This window comes from Oryzias latipes, chromosome 9 (assembly GCF_053564925.1).
Source record: "Oryzias latipes strain Hd-rR chromosome 9, Olatipes_Hd-rR_3.1".
Classification (NCBI taxonomy): Eukaryota; Metazoa; Chordata; class Actinopteri; order Beloniformes; family Adrianichthyidae; genus Oryzias; species Oryzias latipes.
Window position 1 is genome coordinate 24,149,924 of NC_136245.1, and position 21,409 is coordinate 24,171,332.

The 21,409-nt window shown below is 36.0% G+C and overlaps 1 protein-coding gene across 9 annotated transcripts in view; it reads right to left on the reverse strand.

Moving 5' to 3' along the window:
• Positions 1-479: 479 nt before the first annotated feature.
• Positions 480-21,409, reverse strand: part of pdlim5a (PDZ and LIM domain 5a) — a 63,461-nt gene continuing 42,531 nt past the window's right edge. For 3 of the 9 annotated variants that reach the window (XM_078953069.1, XM_078953073.1, XM_078953072.1), the window contains 10 exons: positions 18,753-18,773; positions 18,324-18,347; positions 17,873-18,045; positions 17,663-17,699; positions 7,359-7,441; positions 5,906-6,107; positions 5,278-5,458; positions 3,989-4,109; positions 2,825-2,940; positions 480-2,092 (listed from right to left, as the gene is read on the reverse strand). In XM_078953069.1, the coding sequence (XP_078809195.1) occupies positions 2,003-2,092; positions 2,825-2,940; positions 3,989-4,109; positions 5,278-5,458; positions 5,906-6,107; positions 7,359-7,441; positions 17,663-17,699; positions 17,873-18,045; positions 18,324-18,347; positions 18,753-18,773 (1,048 nt within the window). In that variant the 3' untranslated portion in view covers positions 480-2,002. Of the gene's footprint in view, positions 2,093-2,824; positions 2,941-3,988; positions 4,110-5,277; positions 5,459-5,905; positions 6,108-7,358; positions 7,442-17,662; positions 17,700-17,872; positions 18,046-18,323; positions 18,348-18,752; positions 18,774-19,775; positions 19,802-21,409 lie in introns of all 9 variants that reach the window. The other 6 variants (XM_078953070.1, XM_078953074.1, XM_078953071.1 and 3 more) reach the window with 4 other exon arrangements.

The window sequence follows — 21,409 nt, forward strand, 5'->3', positions numbered from 1 at the left end:
TTTTTACAAATTTTCTTAATGTTCATCTAAAAATCAAACATACCAATGGCATTAAACCCACAAAATGTCTTTATTCACTTAAGCAGTCTATAAACGAAAGTTTTTAAGCATCATTTTTCCCATAGGCAAAAAACTAATAATTTCTACCATTAATTTAGAAACATTAGTTTCCCTTTCGGCTTTTCCCATCAGGGGTCGCCACAGCGAACGAGTCGCATGGTAAGCTTGGCAATGTTTTACGCCGGATGCCCTTCCTGACGCAACCCTCTCAAAGCAACCGGGCTTGGGACCGGCACAGAAGTAGAGAAGGGAACATTAATTTAGAAACATTAAAATGAATTAATATGAAGTTTGGCCAAATATGTATTTTAATATGAGCATAACAAAAGCAAGCTGTAATACGAAAATATACACATAAAAAATAACAGGTACACATAGCCAATTCCCATCAAGCATCCACATATTGTAGAAGACATATGTAGCTGGTTATAGTTTTATTATTTGTAAACATTTATAATTTTTACATGAATATTTTTTAGGAAGTCATATTTAAATGTTTTTACACAGTTACTCTGGTAATATCTCATGTCAATTTACTTTTTTCCCCCGCAAAAATTAGTTCATGATCCCTGAAAATATTTTCTTTTGAATAACTGTAATTAAGGTAATGGAAGAATATTAGACATTTCTTTGAAAGGTTGCTGGTAACAAATGGTTACGTAAAAAACAAAAGACAGGTTCATCACTTGACAGTGGCCATTTAATCATTTTATTCATTCACGCATTGATGTTTCATTTCATGGTTTAGGAACAATATTTGAATTGACACTGATTAAAAAAAAGGTTGAAACAACCTGCATGGAAGATTTTATAGAAAGACAGAGCTCAACTACAGTCTGCTATTTTGCACAAATAAGGATGGCTGAAGACTTTTGTAACAAACTACTCCATATACTTTAGTTGTTTTTTTAAGGTAAATCTTGGCCATTTATAAATTAACTATGCATATTTTAAATTTTGATGCAGCAATTCACTGGCAATTTCATTTTTTTATTTTTGGTTTAATTTGAGGAAATGCCAATATTAACATAAAACCATCAAGTTCTAGTAACTGAGTTACTTGGAGACAGCAGCTGCAATTGCCCACTATCAAACACTGCTACTATATTGTAAGTTTAAGTCAACTCCAGTGTTATAGTTGCTGTTTGTGAAATGGTCAAGCAACATATAGATGACAAGGAATGCACAAATATGTTTTTGCATTGGCGCAGGTCTCACAAACTATTTGTTTTTGGTTCACTCCTTCAGAAAAAGAAAAAAATATATCTGCAAAGAGACGGCATTCTTAAAAAGAATTAACATGTATGAAAACTAATAGGATAACGGCAACCCTCAGAGTTCAGCGGTCTAAGTTTTTTGATGAAATAAATATGATTAAATATGTTTAAAGGGACGTTTTACATTGTGTTGTCTACTCTGCAGTCACACAGAGGAATGCATCCTCTGCTGTCGTTTATTACAGTTTTGTTGTGATAACCTATTTTATTATCAGCATATAAAGCAAGTTAGATTATTTCAAACCCATCTCTCTTGCACAGCCTTCCTACAGCACAACTATGAACATATAATTTATAATACTTGTGGATTGTAGACTCAAGATTAAAATAAGTATTAAGAAAAAAATCTCCAGTATACAGAGACAGTATGTCACACATGCCCTGCTCCATTCAACAGTCAAACTGTCCTACGGATGAGTGCATTAAATCCATTAAGCATATAATATATATTTCAAGAGCTCTGTCATTCTTCTGTAAAAAAAAAGAATAGTCAAAAATGGAGATTCAGAATCAACCTAAAAGCCTTGTTCTTTTTAGCAAAGGACAATGCGCCAACATGCAGGAATGACTAATGCTCAACTACTATTCTTACTTAAGCTAAGCCTTATAGGAGTCTCTCCTGCAAGAAAGAAGATGGCAGCAGAGAGGACATGAAGGTCCAGGATTCATATTTTAAGTGTATTGGCATGTTTCTTGCAAAGAGGTTTGTCTTTTCTTGAATAGAACGTCTGACCCTCCAGTGTGGAACAGCACACCTGTAAGCACAAACGCACACAAGTGCACACAAATTAGTTCTCACAACAAAGGTCTGCAATGAATTTCAAAAAAGGGAAAAAATAAATCAAATTTAAACTATATTAATACACTTGAAATTCATTTTTATTTATTCTTTCACTGTTAAACACTAAATCAAAGAAAACTTTTTTTCGTTTTAAATCAATAGTTACATTCATTTGTTAGAAGTCTGAAGAAATAATCTTCAATGTATTTGTTTTTGTCGCTTTTATCAATGCGAAGGAAAAATGTACAAAGTTAGTCGCGACTTTAAACAAAAAGAAAATGATCTCATTTGACTTGAGTAGTGACACATTTGAAAAGTTACCCTTCAAACAAGGAGCTTCTTTTTGTCATTGTGAGAAAATAAATAGAAAGCAACCTTTTGCATTTTATTTTAGACCATCCATTGTTCAAATCCTTTTGTTCCAAACCCGCTCGTGCCTTTCTGGGTAAAAGGGTTGCCGAGGCCTACCCCAGCCACTTTTGGGCGAAGGCAAGATAAACCCGGGACTACACAAAAGCTATGACCCTGTCATGGTAAATGGTGTATACTTATATATAGCTATTCATTGCCTTCCTCAAAGGCCCAAAAGCCTTTATATTAACTGTTTATCAGTCCTTGTCTGTAACATATCCTACATAATTTTCCATAATGGCTCTGGGTCCTGTCTGTCCTGCATGGATTTATGGGGATTTCTGTAAATACTTACAGCACAAACAAAGCAGGTGTCATGCCAAGTGTAACCAAGCGCCTCCAGGAACGTATCCCCAGCCTCAATGGGAAAGTCGCAGCCATGACAGCTGGTCCCAAACAAACTGTAATAGTCTGTTTTCAGGGAAAAAATTGAAAGAAATATGTTAAATGTAATGAGCAGGCGGGGTTATATCATATAAGTCATTCTGCAGAAATGTCAAAGCATAGAACAGTAAAGAGAATCATTAAAAAAGACAAATCAACAAAAGATTTTAAAAAATTAAATAAAAAAAAGGTGTGATACTCAATCTGACTTTTTATCCCTTCAATTTGGGGTATTTTTCAGTATTATACAAAAAAGCAATCGACGATCCAAAAAAAAACATTTCACAGTAACCTTTTACCCCCACACACTCGTACACTCCATGCAATTTGAATGCAATGTTGGCACAGGTCATCTTTTCACAACAGTTTGAGCTTTTTTTTATTATTTAAACATTGAATAAAACAACAATTCAAATCTTTGTTTCTACTGAAGATACTGACGACAATGTTGCCGGTCAGTCCACAGAAAGCAAGTTTGTACGACTAACCATATTACTCTGCAGGAATGCCCAATATTATAAATATTCCAAAAAGGAAGAAGCGGAAAATTGCAAAAAAGGCAATTACGTTTTTTCATTGGCAAAAGTTCATTGCATCAGTTATTTTGACATGTTCAGATTAATTTTAACATTTGACATCATTCTTTTTGCAAAGTTCTATCAGAAATTTCACACAAAGTGATTCTTTTCCTATGAATTATTTTGTATTCTATGAAGAAGAGGTTGGGCCAAGCCTATAAAGAAACAAAGATGGCTACAATCATTTATGTGCATTTGTTTTCCTTTTTCTGCTTTCTGAAATTAAAGCTCAAAATTAGTGGGGGGGGGGTTAAATTCTGAATAAATGTAAAAAAATCTGAGACAGAAAAATAGTAAATCTTTCTGATGCCCATTTTTTTTTACATTTATCTGGTGGTTTTATTTTTTAATATGACTGCTATTTATTTTTTGGGAAAAGTTTATAACAAACTCAAAGGGATGCAAAATCTGATGATCAAACACTTTGAGCTCTGAACCTCATGGAATTTGTTGCAGTAACTGGAAATGTGGAGATTTGTAGCTTTATGGTCACCCACCCTGCTCACAGTAAGGCTCTCCATCCTCCAGGTGGAAGGTGTTGTTCCTGATCGGCTGCTGACAGGTGACGCACAAGAAGCAGTAGACATGCCAAGTCTGTTTTAGGGCATTTATCACCTCCTGAATGAGCAATGATAGAATAAAAAAAGAAGTTAAGGCATACTAAGCCACTCAGGGATGTAGCAAAGAAAACAAAGACTTTAGAACGTTTTTTTTTTTTTTTTACAGAGAGACAAACTTTTTAACACTTTGTGCGATGAGTCTCTGTTAAGTTAGATTGGATAAATGTTTTAAATGAAGAACAGTTCAATGGTTTGCTCTTTATCACATGTCTTGCTAGATATTCTTTTGCTGAGTCACATGACCTCGTTTCTTTCCCACCTTTAAACTGTGACAACAGGACTGGACAAGGAAGCAATGGGAAATTGGAAAACGGGAGTTAAAAGAAGGATTAGGAAAGAAGGAGTGAGAAAACAGACTAACTTGAATCTGTAAGCTGGCTGAAAATGTGTGAGAAATAGAGGGTTGAAAGGGATTGAGGCCAAAGAGGTTAGAACATGTGAGGGATTAATTTCAGAAGAATGATTTCAGCTTCTTGACTCTCCGTGTTTGACCCACACCTGCACCCTTCATGGCTTAAAGCTTTTTTTGTCAGATGGTCCTCTCCTTAAAATTAGAAATCCTCTGAAAGTGTAGACATTTCATGTTTCTTAAATCTGTTTGAATTTTTTTGCACTGCAAAACAAAAAAAATTGTCAAGAGCCTTTTGATCACTGAATCCTAAATTGTTAAATTTAAAGGCTGAGGAAAACATGTTATATTTAAATTTTAAACCATTTTTTGCAGGATTTGACTCAAAGGTCATCTGTACCAAGACGAATGTCTGTCATAGTGAATGTGACCACATCTGTCTAAAAAGATAGACATAATAATGACAAGTCAGTCTATTTTTTGTATTTTACTGTTTATTCCGCTAAGAAATTACTTAACATATTAATTAGACCTATTTGGAAAAAGCAATACTATGTTTTTATAGGCCTATCAAAGATACTTATATATCCAACATTTTCTAAAATTTTAGGAATTGAGTTAGTCAGAAGAAAAGAAAAAAAAAAACAGAATGGGAAAAAATGTTAAAAAAAGACATCAGAACATAGAGAGAAAATAAAGCTCAAGGATGCACATTGACCTACTTGAATATGAAGAGAAATAATGAATTAAGGGTTCTTTTGTGCTCCTTTTAAGTCATTATAGAAGTAAAGAGCTCCTTCTTTACACATTAACTCACCCCCAGTATTTTGGCCTGGCAGCGGCTGCATGTTGGAGCAAAGAACTCTTCATAGCAGTGCTCACAGTACACACATCCATTCTCTTCCACAAAGCCTATGTCTGCCAGAGACGTGCGGCAGTAAGCACAGTTAAATTCCTCCTTATGCCATGATTTTCCCATCGCTACCAAAAACGGCCCCCTGAAAAAATAAAATGCACGGGCAAAGGAAAACTTACCAAATGATCTGGTAAAAATTACATTCATAAACAGACATTAAATAATGTAATTTACATTTTCCAATAAGTTGCAATTTAAAATCTAAGAAATACACCACCTCTGACAGTATTATCATTTCTTCATAAGCATTACTTCTAAAATGGATGTAGATCAGGTAGTGGGAGGAAATGCAGAGGAAGATTCTATTCTATTACAGAGCACATGGAGTGTTGTGCGTGTGTGTGTTGCATAAGCATATAAATGAGAAAGGTTAGTTTTACATAGTAGGCTTACTTAAAAATTTGGGATTTTTGTGTTTTATGAAGTTCCCCGAAACAGCCAACAATTTCAAATGAATCAATATGAATCAGACAAAAATCCTCACACTGTTTCCTGAACTGAGACATTAGTGCTAACATTTGTCACTCGCCTGATCACAATGTTACAGTGGGCACACATGGGAGTTCGAGTTCCAGCAGGGATATGTTCTGCCATCTGGACCAGGGAGTCCTCGTCTTTGGGGTGAGGCTGAGGCACAGGTCGGGCTGGGACGGGACCCCTTTGGACCTCATTACCTTTTATCCCAAAGGTTGGAGTAATCAAACCTGTGTGTGGACTGTGGCCTGATTGAACTAAAGGAAATAAAAACAAAAATTTTAGAAATCTCAGAAACAGAAGAAAAAAAACAGTACTACTTGATTTGAGTATATCTCTTGTCCAAGCTTGTAAGTTATTTGACCTCTGACCTCTTTGACTTCACATTCAGCAGGTGTCAGAGGTGCTGCATGCAGCTGGCTGACTTCTACTGTCATAGCAATGGATTACTCACATCAATCTCAGGAAAGACACTGAATTTTTTTGAGTTTCCACACATTCCTACAGCATATGTGCATGAATACACATGACCAAACCCCCACGAACGAGCGTGGACCACCAACACACCCCATCTGCTAAAACCCTGACACCTGGCTAAACACGTAGCTTGGCCTTTGATCTTCACACTAAAATTTGAATGTTGAAGATTTCTTTTTCTTTTTTTTGTGGCAGAAAGATTGGGTTTGGATTTGAACCGTAAAGAAACAATGTGTAAGCGTTTTTACTGAAACATAAAAGTGAAACCATTGTAATGCTTGTGTACATCCATTCATTTAAAAGAAAGATTTGTGAAAGAAACTTGTAAACCTTGAGAATGCTTTAAGGTAAATCCCCAACCTATTACTTCACTTTTTTTTTTAATTAACAAAGCATTATCCATAGCTCCCAACAGGTCTCTTAACCAAATATTATTTTTCTCGCACAATAAAGCTGCTGCACGTGTGATGGAGCAATGTGCCTCGAGCTTGCTTGATGACCTTTAACAGGAAAAATACACACAATGAATGAAAGTCTCCAAAGAACTATTTTTTGACACATGTGAAGACTAAACCATGGAAAATAAGCTTTTTCTCTACTTGTCAACTGGCTGTAATAACATTTAGTCTTCTAGCAGTAAATCAGTTTTACACATACTGTGATAGGATTATGAGCGCACAGATTTTTCATTAATGAGAAGATTTATATGTTTGTGGACTCGTTTCAAATTCCAAAAATAAACATAGTCTATTAAAATAATTTGTATTTGTAGTGTCCACACTGTTCAGAACTTGTGCTGCAAAAGCAAAGTTATCGGAAGAAACAAGATTACAAAATTTGCACAGTCAGTTTGTGTTTTAATAAGCTCCTTAAATGTTTCTGTAAAAAGAAAAATAATTCTCAGAACATTTTATTGCATTCTGTTTTCAGTTGAAAAAATACCATGTCTATAAATAAGATTGTAAAAAAAAATACAAAAAAATAAGCTAAAACTAAGAATCACTACAGGTCAGAGATTGAGGTCTGCTTACTCCGGGTTGGAGGAGGTCTTTTGATCATAGTCTTCACAACAGCACACTCATGAGAGTTCAGCTCTGGCTCCTCACTCTGCCCACTGTGAGGGAAAAAAAAAGACATTTGAATCACTTCATATGTTATTAATTTAGTTGACATGTGATTCCCCTAACAACAATGCTTATGATAAATCTTTGGTTACAATGAGTTTCTGTCTATATAATACAGCTCATTTAACTTTTAGTTGTATATTAATACATACAATTAACATATTAAAAAAGGTATTTTATAGTTGGTCTTCAAACGGGCATGTACCTGCTGACAAAGCAGAAACAAACTAAAACACAGACTGCTGCTGCTGTTGCCAGAACAGTTCAGTTCCTCACTTCATGGACCACTTTCTCCCTCTGAAAACGGTAAACACCATATTTTAACCAGAATGGCAGAAAAGGTCCACATTGTATGATGAATAGGAAAGTAGTGCGGTTAACAGAGAAAGCTGTAAAATTTGTTTTAATTTAAAAAAAAATCCCCATGGTTAGGGTCTGTTTAAATAACAAAGAAACAGCAACTAGAAAGCAGTACCTGCACATAAGTTTAGCTAATAAAATAGCCCATGAGATCATAATTGCACATTCTTGGAAACTATGATGTACTTTTTGGTGTTTTTTTTAATGACTTATGCTTTCCTTGTTTTTACAAATTGCATTACATTGTGTGCCTACTTCCATTTCAATAATCATAACTGTACAGTGAAAACAAAGTCTGTTATATTCTTTTCTATTATTGTTCTAGTAGAAGAAACTTGTGAGCACATGCGTCAGTTCATCTGTCTCCGTATCTTGTAGCCTGAAGAGCTTAGGTGCACTAACTGTGTCCCCCAGCACACTGAAATCAGTGCTCATCACAGAGTTCCCCCTTGTGTATAGCTATTAGGGATACGCATGGTGTTATGGCAACTGCAGCCATAGCTACCTGTAGTTGTGGCTGTATGTTTTGGATGAGTGGTGCCGTAAGGGTGAACGAGGGAAACATCAAGAAATAAAGTCCTGACCGTTCAGATAATAAAAGGCAAGGCGGCGCAGAGAGATGGAGTAGGACACAACACTTTAAATTGCATGTCGGTATGGGCTAAAAATATTCAATGTATAAACGTCCCCTCCAGTCTCTGTTGGTTTTGGAGAGATATTTAGGCTGAACATATGGAACATTCATAAAATTAAATGATCCGTTCAAAGCATAGCTTGTGGATTTACTCAAAAAAACACTGTGTAAATAAATGGCGTTGGAGCCTAGATGTGTTGTGATGAAATAGTTTGGTTTGGTGTCACAGACCATGGCACCCAAAACCTCAAACCCTCGCTTGATTCTTCATGTCACACCTCCACAATGACATCCCAGTTGTGATGTTAAAGTTTCTTCTCTTATACCTGTCTCTCACTTTTCCCTGTGTGACTCCAAAAATCAGATGATGTAGCCACCTAGAGAAGTCAAGGAGACCCGTTTTTGAGGCTGCGGTCACACCGGGCAAGTGACTGGCATTCAGTAATGTGCTAAATACGAGTTCTTGCCTGGACAAGCAGGGAGGGCCTTCTTCTTCTTCTACCATTTACAAGCGCATGTCCACCACCTACACTTGGAAGAGGCTTGGTGCAAAGTGCAGAAGCGGTGCAAATCTCCAGACTTTTTCTTTCATAGCTCTATTCCAATATATGAAAAGTTTGGTGTCATAATTCCTCCGGGCACAAACTGCAATTATCAATCAAATTTTGAACAGTTGACACATTTGTGACTTAGAAGGGACGGTATCCATACATCACTATCAAATCAGAGTCCTTGATTGGTCAAAGTTTGATCTGATTTAACTTGCTACACATGTTCAATGGTCGTAGAGCCCGAAAACAGTCACGGGTACTTTCATAACTACGCGCGAATGCCACAGTTTTAAAAGCAGAAGCCCAAAACGCATGATTAAACAGACTTTTCATTGGAAGTGACCGCTTGAAGGCGCATTGCCAAGGGCGGTATGAACGTAGCTTCTGTTAAGAAAAAGTCAAAGTGCTAGGAAATACATCTTCCCTTGTGCTCCAATCTACAACATCACAACTGTTGGTGGATCACAGACAAGCTGCTCAATCATCAAACATCATAAATGTCTTGGAGAGAACGATCTTCCCCTCACACCTCAGTAAACAAATTGAAACCTCTCACTGCTTTAGAATTAGGAGTTAAAGAGTAACTCCCCCATGGTGGTCTTGCACTGACCATCTTGGATGCACACCATTTAGCTCCCAAGCTGTAGCCAGTCATTTAAGAAGGATTATCTGAAATCCTTTCACTAGGTTTTCTGGAACTTTGCATAATGTAGACTGGGTTGTGTTAAATACACTGAAGACATCCTCAACACTAAAATGGTAAGAAAATTCCACAGATCCACAAGAGGTTTGACTTGTTTTTCTACTCTTTTTTTTACTTCACTCTCAGACTTTTAGTGCATCTCTGAGTCTAGAGCTGTAAAACCTTTTTCTTTTTTCTCTTTAACCGGTGACTGAAGAAATGCATCAGACTCACAGGGGAATTCTCAATCTCAGGTCTGTGCTTTGTGTCCTGGGACATAACCAGTCTGGATCCAGTTACCCAGCCACCTCTTTATGGGGTTGTCACAGTGGCTGCTTCATCCAGTAGTTTACCAAAACACGCTTATGTGAAAGACAGTCGGGGAGTGAGGTCTTACCTTAATAATTCTGGATCAACTTAAATGGAAACTTGTTAGGCTCCATGACACAGAGGTACAGGTGGGAAAAGAAGGCATAGAATCAGTCCTTTTGTGTTGGAGTTATGATCGCTGACCAGAAACTACTTTGAGTGGTGGGTCACTAACTATTTGGCATTAAGGTCATTTACATTTTTTATTATTATTGTAAGTATTATTGATTGATCAAAAGTTTGCAATTATTATTACATCTTACAGGTATGGACGTTTTTACTTCTACTGACATGTACATCACATAAAAAATGACTTCAACCTTGTTAACGGCCTCACTTTCTGTCCCTCCACCAAAGCAGGAGTGCTTGTTGTGAATTTATGTTCATGTTATAAAAACTACTAAAGGTTGATCTAAATTCTGTGTCTTCACCAGACACTTTTTTTCCTAGCCAACAAAAGTGTTTGTAAAACTAATGAACTGCAGAGGCACAAGGGTAATGACAAGGATTGTGATGAATGTACCCAGGCCTGTTGTGTTAGCAAAGATTTCAGATAATCAGCCTATAGGCTGTACTGTTCTAATCTAGGTATCTTTATTGGAAAGTGACTGTCAAGAAAAGGAACATCTTTCTTCATTAAAGGCTTATCATTTTGTGCCTGGCACCCAGAGCCACTAAATTCACAATAACTTTTTGAATCTATGCTCAGACAACAGACTGAGTCGATCCAATACAGAGAGACAGGTTGTTTGATTTTAGGCTGATTTTAAATCTTAAGCAGGTGATTTTGCAAGTAATTTATTTTTTTTAGTTGGTTTCCTATTGATGCGTCCAGCTCTTGCTGTTTACTCTAAAGCAGGGGGCAGATCACTGTTGTAGATAATAAGAAACAGGAAGGCATTATCAACCATCAGCTCATTAAGTAGAACAGCTTTGGAAAAAACAGGAAAGATCCCGTGTATGCCAATCTATTCCAAGTCAAACTCTGAGATTAAATGCTGTTGAGCCGTCTATTTAAACGATCTCAACCAACATGTTAAAGCCATTTATTTACATTAGTGACAGTAATTGGATAATGGCAGGTGAAAAATAGAGAAGTATACAAGTTGCTCCCGTGATGTTATTCATTAAAACCCATCACAGAATGTTTCATTAATGTTTGATGCCAATTAAGCAAATTCTATGTGTATTTAACTCCATTCTGCACCGACTTTTACAGCTTGCTTCTTGTAGCCAGTTAGTGTTGACCATCAAGATGAACTGTAATGTTTAGTCTAGTGAGAAGTAAATGGATACGCCAGGAAAAAATAGAAAAAGAAACCTACTATTTTCCCCTTAGATATAAGCCTTGCCTTGTTTATTTTTTAATGAAAAAATTGAATGAAGAAAGTCTGTATACTTGTAATGTTTTCTTTTATCTTACATGCTTTAATCTGGATCTTTGTGAAAGTGTCTGTGAGTTGACGTCTGTTCTAATCACTGTAATCTGCCTTTTTAAGAGAATTTGTTTGTTGATGATGAGTGATAATGAGAGATAATTTGAGGCTTTCAAATGTTTACTTGTCTAAATTAAGCCCCTCGTGTAATGTGGTTAAAAACGGAAGAAAGAAGTAATATACATTCTGTAAACGAATCTGTTTCATTTGAGCACCGAACAAATGGTCTATTAACATAGCTGTCTGCTGTCCAGCAGCTCTCTGCCACACAACAGATGGCCTATAATTTAGTGGGATGATATTCTTTGGATGGAATTCAGTCCTCACCCACCATACCATTGTGCATGTGCATTCACACCCGTTCTGTGATAAAGCCATCCATCCTTACACACACCTACTCCAACTCACATGTGCACAAACGCTTGATGCGTCACGCTTCAACTGCGTGCAGTTGTGTCCACTAACCAATGAATGATTTCTGTGAGGTGCTGCCAAGTTCTTCTTCCATGACCGCAGAATGCCATAGTTGCTTCGAACACTACAGAGACATATGGACCATGTCTTTTGCATCCATAGGTTGAATAGTGTATGTTTTTTAATGCTATAAAACTACCTGCAGTGGATTTTATCTTATGGGTAAAAACTACAAATACAATTTAAGAAAACATTAACTGGGGTGTTAAAAGTAATATTTTTTAAATTAATAGTTTTTCCTAAAAACTAAAAGAGAGAAAAATTAAGAGAGAGAACTTTGTTTTAATAATAATAATAAATTGTATTTAATGGGTGCCTTTCTCACAACTTAATGTTGCCGAACAGGAATAAAAGCACACATTTAAAAACACTATTGAGAAGCTTTAAAAGTTTAAAAAGGTTTTAGCTTGTCTTCTCTTGTCAAGTGTGGATAGAGTTGCAAACCTTGAGAAGTAACTGTGATTGATTGTAATCCTGCGTCACTGAATGGAAATAATGACTACCCGGGAGAAAGTAGAGGACTACCTTAAATAACGGGCACTAAAATAACATCTTAAAAAAAGATCTACATTGCATAATGTGGATTGAATATATACAATACATTTTGGTAAGTGTGTGTTAAAAAAGCTTGAAATTATAAATATATTTTAAAATTTTAGAAAAAATGGGCTCCAAAAATTTGAATTCATGTTCTTGGTTAATGTTTAAAATGTTTTCTGTGGATGTGCATCCCTCTAGTGGTAGCAACGAGTAAATGAAAAAACAAATTGTGTTCATGGTAGTTCAGTGCATTTTTCTTGAACCTTCTTTTTCTTTAAAAATGCTGTTATATTTGAAACATTGTGGATTTGCCAGAAACTGTAAAAAAAAAATCATCTGCTTTATCAGATGATAGGTGTGCTGTGTAGTTCTGATGGATGTTGGCGTGCAAACCAGGAGGGTCGTTGAAGTAACACGGCTTATTGAGGATAAGAAACAAATAAAATCTGTTATATTTTTGTAGTTTTACAATTTATCAATAAATAAGTTATACTGCAGAATGTTTTAAATTGTACAATAAAGAATTTGCAATAGACTTTATTATCGATTTTGTGGTCAATGCATTTACCACTGCATTTGCAATCTTTATGTCTTTCATGATTTGTTAGCAATAATCAAAAAGGTGTACAGTATTACTTTTTCAAAGACTCTGATGGGCTGACAGAAGCTTGAGTCTCTTTCAACCGATTAAAAAAAGATGTTTCTATTATTATTATGACTCTTGGAATTGTTTTTACTAAAAATTGTAATATTTTCTTTTGGTGTTTGCATCCTATGTAAGCCCAAATTTGATATAGTGTGCTTCCCTTTGTGTCTTACTGTCAGATAAGTCATATTTGAACTGTCATGGTAACATTTCCAGTAAGAAACACAGAAAACTGATTTTAAAAAAAAACTCAATCAAGAAAACAATCAGTTTATTCGCCATGTTAAATAAAACTTTTAAAAATACAGGGCAACAGTTCAACAACTATAATTCAGCTGTTTTTAAATAACTCAAGTTATAAAGAGACAAACAAAGTTATTTGAGGGATGTGGGGTCAGGCATCAACTGTGCCAGTTCTCCCATTTAATAAGAGAGGCCTGTCATTTTTAATCATAAGTATACCTTAACCATGAGAGACGAAATGAGAAAAAACTAATTCTGATTTTTAAAGATTTTTTTGCAAATACAAAAACATGCTTTATAGGTTAACTGGTTAATCTAAATTGTCTCTAGGTATGAATGCGAGTGTGTATGGGTGTGTGATTGTGGCCCTGTGGGGTGTAACCTGCCTTTGCACAAGGCACACCACAAGTGGCCGGGATAGTCTCTGACAGCCCCGTGACTCAGAAAGGGACAAATGGAAGAAGATGAATGAATGCATATTTGCAAATTATGGTGGAAAATAAGTATTTGGTCACCTATAAACAAGCAGGATTTCTGGCTCTCACAGACCTGTAAGTTCTTCTGTCAGAGGATCCTCTGTCCTCCACTCGTTACCTTCATTAATGGCACCTGTTTGAACTTGTTATCTCTATAAAAGACACCTGTCCACAACATCAAGCAGTCACACTCAAAACTCCACTATGGCCAAGGCCAAATAGCTGTCTAAAGACATCAGAAACCAAATTGTTGACCTGCACCAGGCCGGGAAGACTGAATCTGCAATCGGCAAGCAGTTTGGTGTGAAAAAACAACTGTGGGAGCGATTATTAGGAAATGGGAGACATACAAGACCAACGATAATGATTACAAGAATGGTGGGAAAAAATCCCAGAACCACAAACCAGCAGAGCGCTGGGACCAAAGTAGCAAAGGCTATTATCAGTAAAACACTACGCCGCCAGTGCCAAACGTGTCCCCCTGCTAAAAGCCAGTACATGTGCAGGCCAGTCTAAAGTTTGCTAGAGATCATTTGAATGATCCAGAAGAGAATTGGGAGAATGTGGAGATGGCCAGATGAAACCAAAATAGAACTTTTTGCTAGGAACTCTACTTGTTTTGTTTGTTGGAGGAAGAATGCTGAGTTGCCTCCGAAGAACACCATAACTACTGGAAAGCATGGGGGTGAAAACATCATGATTTGGGGCTGTTTTTCAGCAAAGGGACCAGGACGACTGATCCGTGTGAAGGAAAGAATGAACGGGGCCAAGTATGGTCAGATTTTGAGTGGAAACCTCAAACCTTTTACCTATGTTGAAAATTACAGGCCTCTCTCATTTTTTCAAGTGGAAGAACTTGCACAATTGGTGGCTGACTAAATACCTTTATGCCCCACTGTAAATCTTAAGATACAATTACTGTTAAGGCACAAATATTAACAAGTCCCCAAAAACTTTTGAATATTTCTAAAGTCAATGCTTGAATTCTCAGCTTTTCATCTTTGTCTTGAAGAAAACAACAGGAAATTATGGAAAAAAGTCTTTCATGATTTGCTGTCCATTCACACAAGTTATGATGTCATGCATATTTTTAAGGAGCCTACAGGAAAAGCTCAATTTAGTTAAGAAATCATCAGAAATTTCAATACAAGAAAACAATCCGTTCATTCACTAAAACATTCCCTTTACACCACTGAATTACACAGTCCAGTACATACTAAATGCAGTATTTATCCTTTTAAACTCTCAGGATAAAATAGTCTTCCTCGCTTCACTTACTGTGTACTCCTCCTTCCTCCAGTCAGTGCATTACACCAGAAAAAAAACCTGACAGCTGTGTAATTCATTTTAACCAGCTTTTTTTAAAAATATTCTGCTGTGAAGTTAGTAGATTGTAAAGCCTTTTTTAATGTCCTTGTAATTTTGAACTTTTTTGTGGACATTTATAGTTGAATCATGTCTTTTCACAGAAATGAAAAACCAAAGAACCAAAAGTGTCAGCTGTAAATCGAACTATATTTATAACTAAATGCAGGTGGGATCCTTTTGGTTTTTGAAAATTATTCACCCCTGTTTTAAAAAGCATTCATATGGTTGGCTGGATGACTGGGGGCTCTGAAATGCCAACAAGTTTAAGTATTAAGTAAACCCCATTGTGCCTCTTTGCAAAGACTTTCTTCTGTTCAAGATAACAAAAATATCTACATACATGCGGGAGCTGAGTATGTAAATAATATTTTAAAATTGTTCCCAGCTGTGTTAATTATGATTATGCGGTTTTTAAACAAACAAAAAAAAACTGTTTTGTTTTCTTGGACATATTTTCTGCAGAGCTGCAGTAGTTCACCATAATTTCCCCTCTGAGATGTGGGAGGGACTGTTGGGGTGGAATAACCCCACCCTCTTCCCATCATCCACCTGTTTACATGCTCTTCCACAAGCTTACAGTCCTTCACAACCATAACCTAACCTTACTGTTGAAAAAAAAATTGCGAGCGATATTGGATATTGATCACAATGATTTACATAAAAGAATACTCAGAAATGCAATTTAAGCTTCATTTTCTTAATATTTTTCCTCCATCATGAGAAAATTGCCAAAAGAACATGATAAAACACAGATTTTATCAGAGTGGGTCTTTCATATAAAGTGACACACATTGGATCAGCTCAAAAAGACTCCATGACAGTTTTTGTCCAAAAAACCCCCAAAACAGACATTTCGAATTAATGGAAGCATTTGAAATTGAGAAGTAAAATGTGTAAAAGGTTCAAACAAAAACACTCTATTAATTTGAAAATATTGGAACAACTGTAACCTCAAAGAAAGAAAATCAGCCCACTGTTGATGAAAGAAGTGAAGGTCAGCCACACAAACAAAAGTAAACAGAATCCATTAATTTGCTTTACTTTCTTTAACCACCACAATTTCCCAAGATTTTGTCCCTTCAACAGTCCTTTCTTAAAGCTGAACACCAACTGACATTTAAATAAAGCAGGAAAGGGTCAGTTGGACCCACAGATGCAAAAAAACAAAACAAAAAAAACCACACACATACAGATAAACTACTGGACATTAAGGGTGCGAGCAGACACTTCATGGTGCCAGTTTTTCAGCTCGTTGTACTTGGGGCCAACCACCAACCGGGTGTTGTTTACCCTTCCATCCAGCACCGGAAAAAAAGATGAGAGAAGACAAAAACAACACCAGAAGAGATACAGAAGTAGGATTTAGGCAAAGAATCCCAAACTCAGACTACAATGACATGCAGTATAAGCCATGCCACAAATAGAGCAGTATGATAAAGCATTAGCCTTTCCTGCAAAAGAGGCTGAGAATTCAGAACCACAAGAAAATGCTGCCAACAAAACACTGCAACTAAAAAATAAAGGCTTGAGGCTCCGGAGCCACATGCAGCTATTTTATCCCTCTGTTGTGTCGTTTTGGTTAGACAAAACAATGAGTTTTTAATTTTGGTTTATTTATTTTAGACAATCAAGTTGTATATAGCTTCTTTAACAGGTCAAATTACTTAGAAAAATTATAATAAAAGGTTTAATCTGTTGTCAGAATGATATTTGAATAAAGTTAAGGTACATAGTATTGTAAATATTTAACATTTTATAAACAAATAGCCAACATAACATTAATAAAATGTATTTTTGAAAAGGTGGACCATTGCGGCTTTAGCTGGGTTTTGATCAGTAAGAAACAGGACCAAATTGTTCTTTTAGTGTTGAAGCTTGCAGACGCCCGCTTTAGAGCCACACACCACAGCATGGAGATACAGTTACACAGTGATGAGACACACCACCTCAAACAGCTAATGGATCACATAAGAACACTAAAAAAGCTGTATTTGTGAGCTACACAAACGCTGGCTGCATGTCATGCAACAAGTCGTCTGACCGACAAAACAACCAATAGCAATACAAAAACCACATCACACACGCAACAGGTATCGGACGGAGTCACATTAGCCACTATTTCAAAATCAGTGTTAATATGATGCCACAGGAACTTCTTTTGATATGGTAAGATTCTAGTGTTGTTGTTTTTTAATTAAATGTGATTCAAGCTCAGCTATTGAAAAAGGACAAGCTTTCACCACATTACGCGTGAATGTAAGACTTGTCCAAGATCAGACTTCAGTTTCCTTCATAAATTTAATGTATCTGACTGGTTAAAATAAACCTAAAAGTAAATTAGAAGATCAAATGTGTTCAAAATGTTTAACATAACAATTCAAGGATTGGAGAATCTGAATAAAGTGGAATTATTCTGGTTGTCATGCACTTACTTATTCTTCTTGGCTGAATCATCTTCCTCTTTTTGAGCTGTGATAAAAGTGGAAGGCAGACAAAAGTGGAGATTTTAGAAAAATAAAAATCCCACCATCACTTAGACGTCAATAATGGTCAGAATCCTATTGAATGGTTAACTCAGAAAAACACTTCAAGTCCTGTTAGTGAAAAGATTTCAATATCCGAGTGTGTTTGAGAGTTTCTACCGCTCTCGGTGCCTGTTATCTGAGCCAGGATCCTAAAGGATCTCGATTGGGTGGTGCCTGAGCGTGGCCGCCAGTCTTCTGTGTCCTCCATTATCCGCTTTCTGCTTGCGTCCCCGTGAGAAGGTACATGGTAAAAATGGATGTCTGTGTCCACAATATGTTTCCTGGGAGCTCTGTGGAAAACAAACAAAAAATCTTAGAAAAAAAAAACAAAATAAAAAATCAGGACACTGTTTCATGCCTAATACCTCTTTAAACATAAACACTACAATATTATGTCATCAGATCAAGATGCATTCAAAATGTTTGTGAAGAGCAGGATGGACACACAACCTAGCAGATTCTCGTTCCATTAAAATCCTAAAAATGAAACTGTTAGATGTTTTTAAGCGGAAAGGTCATAGCAAATCGTTACTAGTTTTTAGTGTCAAGGTCTAAACTGACGAATTACCTCGGAGGATGCTGCTGAGGTTTTCTTGGAATTTTTGTTTTTTTTAAAGAAAAGCAAAGAACAGTTAAAAATGCACAATGGTCTTTAAACAGCAACCTTAAAATGATCAGAGTCAAAAATGCCTATGAGTCCAAGTTAAAGTCTAAAGTCTTTGCATTCAAGTCCATGATTCAAGCAATCTTGGGTGACAAATTTAAATCGTGTCTCACATCTTAAGAATATTAGATATATTGAACAATTCAGTGTGAAAAATGATCATTAAACTACTTTAAGAAAAGTTGTGGGGACCCAGTAACAGGTAGGATTTGAACAAGGTCTTCCAATCTTAAAACGGGTTTGATTACCGGCACACATTTTTATTTTTTATTTCTTTCTTTTCATTGCTCATTAAAATGAGTATATCTGCAAAGACTCAATGGAGACACTTACTTTAAAATACTATGAGGGCCACTGATAGATGAAGAAGGAAAACAGAGACAGAAAACATAAGAAATACTGTTAGTTCATTGAAGACACATCTGTCAATTCAAGAGAAGTAGAGAAAAATGAGGTCAGAACAAATATGTGAAAAAGAGCATCCAGGGTTAGCAAATCACAAATTCATACCATTCCTTGGTTTATGTATGAAAAACACACATCTCTTGTTGGTTTTGTTTTATACCACAAGGTGGCGCTTTCAAACCATTACAAATTCTGTATCTGTGACATCGCATTTTATTTTGGAAAAATATAAACTTATATATAGTAATGTATAGAAAAAAAAGCTTTTTCTGTTGGGTAAAGCATACATCTAATACTAAATACACATATTTGTATTTAACATGTGTAAGTTTAAACAAGAAAATGAAGTTGATCTAAGAAACGTTCAGCTTAAAAGCTCATATCAAGCTGGTGCGGTCATAATGAATGAGAAGATCAGAAACACATCCTAACGTAAACACTGGAGCTTTAACTGTTTTCAGGCTCTCCTGATGATAAATCACCTAATAATGTCTAGTTTTTTTTAGCACATAGAGCAGACTGATTTATGAGTGTCTCTCAACACATTCCTTTTATAGCATCAGCTATGTGGGTCTGAAGTGTTGACAGATCCATATGAAGCTGGCTGCACACTTAAGTTATGCTGATTGATAATCTAGGCAGGCATGGATGCGCCTGTGAGGACCACTGTGTCAATGTTTTGAGTATCTCAGATAAACTGCTGGAGTTAAAAGCTCTGTATTCTGGGGAATATTTGAGCCATATGCAGAAAGACTGGCTTAAAAAAACAAAACAAGCTCCCTCGCTCCAGTTAGAACGTTTATATAAAATTACGCTAACAAACGGCAAAATTCAATTACCAAAAAAGATAAAAACAAAGAAAGAAAAGAGTTAGTGAGTAAATGTAGAAAAGAGCTAAATGAAGCACAGAGAATCAAGCATTGAAATACTCAACAGACTCCAGAGACTAACTTTGTGACTAGAGGAGAAGCACCAGTCTGTAAAGCAGAAAACAATAATATAAAGCCAGACAGATTGATGGAGAATTCTGACAAAACAAATGAACATTTTAGAAGAAAAACATGACCAGATTAGATTTTGCAATTCCCTTCTGAAACAAACCACAGCTCATGCAACCAGACAAATGAGATGTGAGGAGAGACGCATGCTTCAGGAGAAAACACGATTGATCATATTGAAATTAGTCCATTTTTAAAGCTAAATGTGCTCATAAATGAAGGATAAATGAGCTGGAGAAACATATTTTAAATATTGTAAACCTAATAAAGATTATTAGAGTCTGATACACTGTAAATGATTTTAACTTCTGTTTAAGTCTATTGTTTTTAGCTGAGAAGATAAAAAAGATAGATCCCCTGATTCAGCAGTTGGCTGCAAAACCTTGTTAAGAAATTACAGACATTCCAAAATGCATACAATTTTCAGTGAGCCTTTTGCACTTTTCAACAGGTGTACTGGCTGACTACAAGTTAGCAAACAGCTTTAACCAGTTTAAAGGACCCTTCTCCATACAGAATGTTTTAGCATTTATTGTTCACCAGAATTCAAATCAATAAACCCCATTAACCCCACATTTTACCTGTAACTTTCTTAGTTTTATTTATTTATTATTTGTTTTTAAATCAGGTTTATAATTTAAAAACTGTTTTTTAAATCAATTTTGGGAATCAAATTTCAGATGGATGACTCATAATCTGCACATTCCGACCCTATAAGCAGGACATTTGACCCCAGTAGTGTTGACATTTCATTGTACTTTCAGAGATTCAAGACACCCTGCGGCAGATGACGAAAAGCAGACCCAGACCATAACTTGGCCCCCTCCATGTTTCAATACAGGGGACAGGGCTTTTGGTGTGCCTAATTTTTGCATCTGTAAAAATAGAGCTGCTGTTATCTCATCTCTCCAAAGAACAATGTCCCAGAAGCTTCATGGTTTGTTAGAATGAATTGTTGCTTTTTTATTCGTATGATTTGCCTTCAACAGTGGTATTCTCCTTGATAATCTTTAATGAATTTCCCTTTGGCTCAAATATAACAATGGTGTGATCTGACACTGATGTACTTTGCTTTGAGAGGTTTTTTCCTGGTCTCTATGGTTAGTTTCTACGTTAACCCCACTCTCAACAGCACTGTAGTCTACAGTCCTTCAACTTCAACTCAATATATGGTGCTGTAGTCATAGGAACATCAAGCTTTAAGGAGACGGTTCTAATTTGTATGTTGTTTTTGTGACAAAGGGGCAACAACAACTCTATGTCTCCATAAATGGGGAAGCAGATGATGATTACTTACAGAAAGAATGACAAAAGAGAGCAGTTAAGGTGTAAAAATGTACATTAAAGATTTGAATAAATTCTTGCTATTATTCTGTGGATACAGAAAACATACAGTCCAGAGATCCCATAGTAATAGCGCCGACCACATTTTTGTGTTGGTTCTGTCCATTTTTCTCACCTAAACAAGATATTTTTCAAATATAGTTTTAGCAAAACATTCAAATTTGAACCTAAAAGTGGGCGAGTAATAATTTCTGAAAATTGTTAAACATATGCAAGAGAATTAGCATTTCTCAAATGCTCTTT